Source organism: Cibotium barometz, chromosome 1 (genome assembly GCF_041138505.1).
Source record: "Cibotium barometz isolate CiBa-2024 chromosome 1, ASM4113850v1, whole genome shotgun sequence".
Classification (NCBI taxonomy): Eukaryota; Viridiplantae; Streptophyta; class Polypodiopsida; order Cyatheales; family Cibotiaceae; genus Cibotium; species Cibotium barometz.
In genome coordinates this window covers 11,207,781-11,215,495 of record NC_141046.1, presented here as the reverse complement: position 1 = coordinate 11,215,495, position 7,715 = coordinate 11,207,781, and the positions used below count along the sequence as shown (strand labels likewise).

General features: G+C 36.1%; 1 protein-coding gene across 1 annotated transcript; it reads right to left on the bottom strand.

The window, feature by feature from the left end:
* Positions 1–690: 690 nt before the first annotated feature.
* LOC147641599 (uncharacterized) lies at positions 691–2,540 on the bottom strand. The gene is made up of 3 exons (XM_086792906.1): positions 2,296–2,540; positions 1,392–1,462; positions 691–1,077 (listed from the first exon to the last, which is right to left on the bottom strand). Exons 1-3 carry the CDS (start codon positions 2,384–2,386, stop codon positions 859–861), a joined length of 381 nt encoding a protein of 126 aa, XP_086649032.1. The 5' UTR covers positions 2,387–2,540; the 3' UTR covers positions 691–858.
* Between the last annotated feature and the right edge of the window lie 5,175 nt (positions 2,541–7,715).

Below are 7,715 nucleotides of genomic sequence, written 5' to 3'. Positions count from 1 at the left end.
CATTGTAAAATTGTCGTACTTAATGGTTATTGTGTTCTTTGCTAGATTGTTTTATCTTCATCCCATGATATGGCACCTATGGATGCATTGTAACACTTTTGGACTTATATATATATATGTACAGTCTTGTCACTTGCACTTCCATGCTGACATGGAGACCACAAGTGTTCTGTTGGTTTGGCCATGATAAAAGACTCACCATCATCATCTTCAGCTCTCTCTGGAGCATGTTGGTTGCACTCAATCGCAAACTACGTGTACCATGTAGCTATTAGATTCATATACACATGATAATGACACCTACAATTCAACATGGGATCCTGTTTATGGTGGATTTTGATGGGCATTAGAGGGCAGGCATGCTCTTTCCAATATTTCCTTTTATGTTGGATGCTTTGGCAAAGTTGTTGAACAGTCAAAATCACGTCAGTGGAGTACTGAATGTCAAAAAGGCCAACGTTCCAGGATGTCATGCCAAGTGGGAGGCTGATTCTTGCAACCTCTTTGGAGAAAAAGTTGACCCTGAAATTCTTGAAAGGTGATTGGCAGGAGCAGAGACATTATTTTTTCCTGTTAAAATCGCGAGATGAGCATCTTTCAAATGCTAGGATCTTATTGGTGGAGATGTGATGACTCAGTCAACCAATGCATAGACAGAAAATACCTCACGAAGAATTCAAAAAACTGTAGTTGTGGATGAATAGATATAGAAAAACTTGCATTTATAATCAGAAAAAATCCATAGTTACAGGTGTAACAAAAAAGAGGAGCTTTTATACAAAATAAATTCATCATTGAAAAAATTCTCGCCACATTATATACAGAGAAATCAAGTCATTACAAAATAAGATATAAAACTTATGATGAAGGTGGTGGAGTTAAACCAGGGCTTGGATTAGCTTGTGGAGGAGTGTAATCATCTACCGTGGCATCCTCAGATACATTGACAGCAAGAGACCTAGATTGACGCACGTCCCTCATCATTTTGCGAACCGGATACACTTTACTGATGCCATTTTTAGAAAAGGTCCTGCTGTGGCCACGTGGTTCAAGTTTCTCCAGATGAAAAGTCATCCACTGAACACAACACAGTACCAACAAATCGAAAGCTGTTTGTATTCTCAGTCGACTGTCAAACAAAACCACACTTCTAATGGCAGATGCAAGACAAAGCAAGACCCTCCAAAGTAACACCACTCGAAACAATTCGTAGCTATGTCACAGACATGGCCTGTAGCTATCACAACTTGTCCATGCTGTCTAGCTTAATCAGCCATTAGAACAACACCATACTTATAAGCATCATGGCATACATGGAGAAACACAAAAGAAAGTAATTTAACTAGTTGCAGTCTTCAGTTTGAGTTGAAGGTGCCAAAACTTCATCTTACCTTGTTCGTGTTCGTGTGTCGTGAGTTCTCCCCCTCCTCTGTCCATTTTGCCGCAGCAACACTCATGTTCACTGTCATAATGATTCTTGAATTGGTTCTATTGTTAACCATCCATATATGAGCATAATCATCATCATGCATTTATAGAGAATTTTATTCTTCATACCCTTTCTTTTGTTGACCATCAAAGAATGGGCATGATCATCATCAACATGTGTACTCATGAATCGACTCTTCATACCCCCCTTTTGTTGACCATCATGATCATCATCATGCATATGGATGGATGATCTGATTTCCTACTTTTGTTTTGCTGACCATCCAGGAATGGACATGATTGTCATCAGGCATATTCATGGATGCTCCGATTCTTCATGCCCTTTTTTTGTTTTTTTCCATGAATGGGTGTGATCATTGTCATGCATATCCATGCATCTTTATTTTGTTGACTATCCATGAGTTGGCGTGATCATTATCATGCATATACATGGGCGGTTAAATACCTCATGGTTACATAATTACGGTCCAGCATCTAATGCTTCTGGACGATGGACGTGTAACCATCAAATCCAAAAAGGGACAGACATGGTGGACCATTGATCAAGAGGAACCATTCATATGATCTCATCCTCATGGTGGCATGTAACATGAAGGTAGTATAGCCACAGAAAAAAGTGCCAAAAAACTTAATAATGATGGGAATTTTATTTATGTGTACAGAGGGAAAAAAAATGCAAAGCAGGAAAAATTGCTTAAATGATGGATGCTTCACTCCCACTCACACTGCCGCAACGCGCCCCCAACACGTGCACACGTGCGCGCGTACGTACACACGCACGCACGCACGCACCAAAGAAGAAGAAGAAGCAAATCCTGTGCAAAGAAGAACTCATAAAATGCATACCTAGAAGAAATTGCACGAGCAGAAGAAAGCCCACGACTGTGAGGATTGAGAGGCTGAAAACCCTAGTCGGGCTGGAGGAAGCGGACGCCATAGGCAGAAGAAGAGCTTGGGAGGCTCTGATTGTTGATGACGACGACGACGATGAATGTACGAAGAAGGGGGAGAAGAAGGACCGAAGTACAAAATCTTACAGCCCCATGTGCATGATGTCCATCGTCAACCTCTCTCTCTACATATTATACATGTATTCTTACGGTGGGTGGGTATACCTTTTCCAAAATGCCACGTAATCTAGCTCCCTATGAGATCTACCATCTCATCTCATATTTTTGAACATAAAAGAGCCCTCCAATACATGATGGCTTACCTTGAGGCTGTGCACACACGCACAAGTTGGCCATCACAACTATGGTGGCCTAGTATCGGGCGAGGGCTTAAATAAATTGGCCGTGTGACTGCATTGAGACCACCAGTGGCTTGGCCACACATGCCACCACCACCAGTGGCTTGCATCATGAGAAGAACCTCCTTGTTGATGCTCCAAAGACCACATCAACGTGGAGGTTCTTCTCATGCAAACCACTAGTGGGTGGCCGTTGGGATGATGGATTCCACTGCTTGTGGCCGGTGGGATGAGGCAAGCCTATAAGGATTCCATAAAATTGAACATAAAAGAGCTCTTAGAAGACCCACATCAACAAAAGCTTTGAGTCACATTATATTTGTTATTTGATTGATACTTTCTAGTTCACCTTATATGTTTCAACTTGCCTTTAGCAACCAACCAAGTCAATTCATCAATCTTCTACGCCTAAAGGCTAACAAAGGCATGCCATACAATACCTTTTCTTTTGACTAGCACTGGCATTGTGCTGATGACACATAAGTTGGAATAGTACATCATATAACCTATCTCTTGTGAAAGTAACCTATCTCTTGTGAAAGTAAGATATGTGAACATACATTATATATCTCTGTGTATTAATTAATTCTTACGTAATATTAGTATTTTAAGTAATATAATATCTATGTTTATGTATGGTTTATGCTAAATCATATTTACTATTAATAAACATATAAACAAAATACATATCTTTATTATTGTAATGTGTTATTACAAGTGTTGATATATTATAATTTCTACTAAATTATGTATACTATTTTTCTACTAAAGTATGTATACTATTTTTTTAAAAAATATTTTCACATCATGTTATGTATCTAAATTTACAAATTTAGACCCTAAAATTTAAACCTATTAAGAATCTGCTTTTTAAAAGTTTACTGTATTATATTATTGCCTACCTACATCTACATCTACAGCCTTATGATATAACAAAATTACTTTGCTCTTCCACAATTTCCTTTCCTACAAACCTTACTTTATATTATATAATTCTCTTTTTAAGAAATAATATATCCCCTACCCTACCACCTTTCCTACAAACCTTACTTTCTATTATAATTCTCTTTTTAAGAAATAATATATCCCCTATCCTATCACTTGGGAACAAAAAATTAGCTTACCCATTCTATTTATGTTTAACATAGGGCTCACATAGGGCCTATCCTATCACTTGGGAACAAAAAATTAGCCTACCCATTCTATTTATGTTTAACATAGGGCTCACATAGGGCCTATTCTACCACCCCACCTAGCCTTCCCTACAAATCTAAAACAACACCCCTTTAAACCTCGAAGGTTCTTTCCTTAGTCCTTCAAAATAATGAGTTCCCCACGTTAGACATTGATAAATACACCTCTTTATTCTCCACATCACAACATCCATCGCCCTTTTAGCATGCTAACCCAATCAAATACCTATCTTATCCAATCGACAAGATGTGTGGAGGCCATGCACCACCTACATGGCTTCCCTTAGGTTTCTCTCTATCGTTCCTTAGTAGTGGTATGGATGTAGATAAGGGCCTCCTTGGTTCACTCAGTTGATTGATACTTTGTATGTTGCCTCTAACAACAATCTCAATCCAGCCAACTTTAAATACTATACATAGTGGTGGCATTTCCACCTAGACAACCAAAGGCATCATTCTTTGCATATGAGTGGAAAAGGTGGCTAACACTTACTATTGAAGATACATGCCCTTGTGTATAACATTTCATATATAAATTCCAAGCTTGTTGACAAGTAGTGCACAAATATGTGTAATAAGTTTGGTCAATCATGCTAGCATGTTGGCTTCTCGACTTTATATACTAGGAGTGAAAAAGTATTGAAAAATTAAGTAGAGGGCTCCAAGAATCTTGAGATGACCTCTTTGAAGGGTCCAAGAACCTTGATATAGAATCCCTTTTTTTAAGAGATGCTCATCAAGACAAAACTCTTGTATTTTCTTAGTTTAGAAAAATCTTGAGTTGGAGTTTTTTTAAACTGACTACATCATAATATGAGTTAGAGTTTTTTTAAACTGACTACATCATAATATGAGTTAGAGTTTTTTTAAACTGAATACATCATAATATGAGTTAGAGTTTTTTTTTAAAAAACCGAATACATCATAATATGAGTTAGAGTTTTTTTAAACTGAATACATCATAATATGAGTTAGAGTTTTTTTTTAAAAAACCGAATACATCATAATATGAGTTAGAGTTTTTTTAAACCGAATACATCATAATATGAGTTAGAGTTTTTTTTAAAATTGAATACATTGTAATATGAGTTAGAGTTTCTTTAAACTGAATACATCGTAATATGAGTTGCTTAAGTTTGAGTAGCTAAGTCTAACGTCATTCTAACCAACCACAAGATTTCGTCACTTACTTAAAAAAAAGGATTGTCTTTACTCTTTGTAAATGTGTTATTGAAAATTTGTTTTTTAAGGTTCCTTTGAGGGCACATTCATATGCAACATCAAAAGAATATGCTTTTCATAACATTGAACACTTCTGCATGAACGACACTCCAATACCTTTCGTGCTCCTTATATATATGACCATCCATGTCTTTTCTATAACAAATTAAATAATATTATTATGATATTGACTTGTGAACTCCACTTTCCTTTAGTCCTCGTTGACCTAATTGTCAAGTCTCATTTTTCCTCTCTAGATTTCTCTCATTCTCCAAATTTTCTTCATTTCTTCTCTCTCTCTCTCTCTCTCTCTCTCTCTCTCTAGGAAATGGTAGTGCAGACGTAGACTATCATTACATCATGTTATGTATCTAAACTAATTTCAATTTACAAATTTAGACCCTAAAATTTAAACCTATTAAGAATCTAATTTTTAAAAGTTTATTGTATTTTATTATTGCTTGCCTACATCTACATCTACATCTACAGCCTTATGATATAACAAAATTACTTTGCTCTTTTAATTCTATCGACTCTTCCACAATTTCCTTTCCTACAAACCTTACTTTCTATTATATAATTCTCTTTTTAAGAAATAATGTATCCCCTACCCTACCACCTTTCCTACGAACCTTACTTTCTATTATAATTCTCTTTTTAAGAAATAATATATCCCCTATCCTATCACTTGGGAACAAAAATTTAGCCTACCCATTCTATTTATGTTTAACATAGGGCTCACATAATGCCTCTCCTACCACCCCACCTAGCCTTCCCTACTACAAATCTGTAACAACACCCCTTTAAACCTTGAAGGTTCTTTCCCTAGTCCTTCAAAATAATGATTTCCCCAAGTTAGACATTGATAAATACACCTCTTTATTCTCCACATCACAACATACATCGCCCTTTTAGCATGCCAACCCAATCAAATACCTATCTTATCCAATCACAACAAGATGTGTGGAGGCCATGCACCACCTACATGGCTTCCCTTAGGTTTCTCTCTGTCGTTCCTTAGTAGTGGTATGGATGTAGATAAGGGCCTCCTTGGTTCACTTAGTTGATTGATAATTTGTATGTTGCCTCTAACAACAATCTCAATCCACCCAACTTAAAATACTATACATAGTGGTGGCATTTCAACCTAGACAATCAAAGGCATCATTCCTTGCATATGAGTGGAAAAGGTCGCTAACACTTACTATCAAAGATTTGTGCCCTTGTGTATAACATTTCATATATAAATTCCAAGCTTTTTGACAAGTAGTACATAAATATGTGTTCATGCTAGCATGTTGGCTTCTCGACTGTATATACTAGGAGTGAAAAGGCATTGAAAAATTAAGTAGAGGGGTCCAAGAATCTTGAGATGACCTCTTTGAAGGGTCCAAGAACCTTGATATAGAATCCGTTTTTTTAAGAGATGCTTATTAAGACACCACTCTTGTATTTTCTTAGTTTAGAAAAATCTTGAGTTAGAGTTTTTTTTAACTGACTACATCGTAATATGAGTCAGAGCTTTTTTAAACTGAATACATCGTAATATGAGTTAGAGTTTTTTTTAACTGACTACATCGTAATACGAGTCAGAGCTTTTTAAACTGAATACATTGTAATATGAGTTAGAGTTTTTTTTTAAATTGAATACATTGTAATATGAGTTAGAGTTTCTTTAAACTGAATACATCATAATATGAGCTGCTTAAGTTTGAGTAGCTAATAAGTCTAACGTCATTCTAACCAACCACAAGATTTAGTCATTTACTTGAAAAAAAGTATTGTTTTCACTCTTTGTAAATGTATTATTGAGAATTTGTTTTTTAAGGTTCCTTTGAGGGCACATTCATGTGCAACATTAAAAGAGTATGCTTTTAGTAACATTGAACACTTGTGCATGAATGACACTCCAATACCTTTCGTGCTCCTTATATGTATGCCCATCCATGTCTTTTCTATAACAAATTAAATAATATTATTATGATATTGACTTGTGAACTCCACTTTCCTTTAGTCCTCATTGACCTAATTGTCAAGTCTCATTCTTCCTCTCCAAATTTCTCTCATTCTCCAAATTTTCTTCTTTTCTTCTTTTCTTCTCTCTCTCTCTCTCTCTCTCTCTCTCTCTCTCTCTCTCTCTCTTGCTACGAAATGGTAGTGTAGACGTCTATCATTTTTAGCTCGTGGACTTTGTAAAAGACCTCACAACTTAAATTTTATTTTTTTATTTTTTTCTAAAGGGGAGGGTGACCAACACTGATCCCCCCCCATCGTCTTTGAGTGCATCTTGCAGGAAAAAGTATTGTTTTCACTCTTTGTAAATGTATTATTGAGAATTTGTTTTTTAAGGTTCCTTTGAGGGCACATTCATATGCAACATTAAAAGGTATGCTTTTAGTAAAATTGAACACTTGTGCATGAATGACACTCCAATACCTTTCGTGCTCCTTATATATATGCGCATCCATGTCTTTTCTATAACAAATTAAATAATATTATTACGATATTGACTTGTGAACTCCACTTTAGTCCTCGTTGACCTAATTGTCAAGTCTCATTCTTCCTCTCTAAATTTCCCTCATTCTCCAAATTTTCTTCTTCTT

Excerpts from the sequence above, each read along its gene's own strand:
- LOC147641599 (XM_086792906.1), bottom strand. The coding sequence starts at position 2,386 with ATGGCGTCCGCTTCCTCCAGCCCGACTAGGGTTTTCAGCCTCTCAATC. Across the intron at positions 1,463-2,295 it reads GCTCGTGCAATTTCTTCTAG|TGAACATGAGTGTTGCTGCG; the intron begins GTATGCATTTTA and ends TCATTATGACAG. Across the intron at positions 1,078-1,391 it reads GACACACGAACACGAACAAG|TGGATGACTTTTCATCTGGA; the intron begins GTAAGATGAAGT and ends TGTTGTGTTCAG.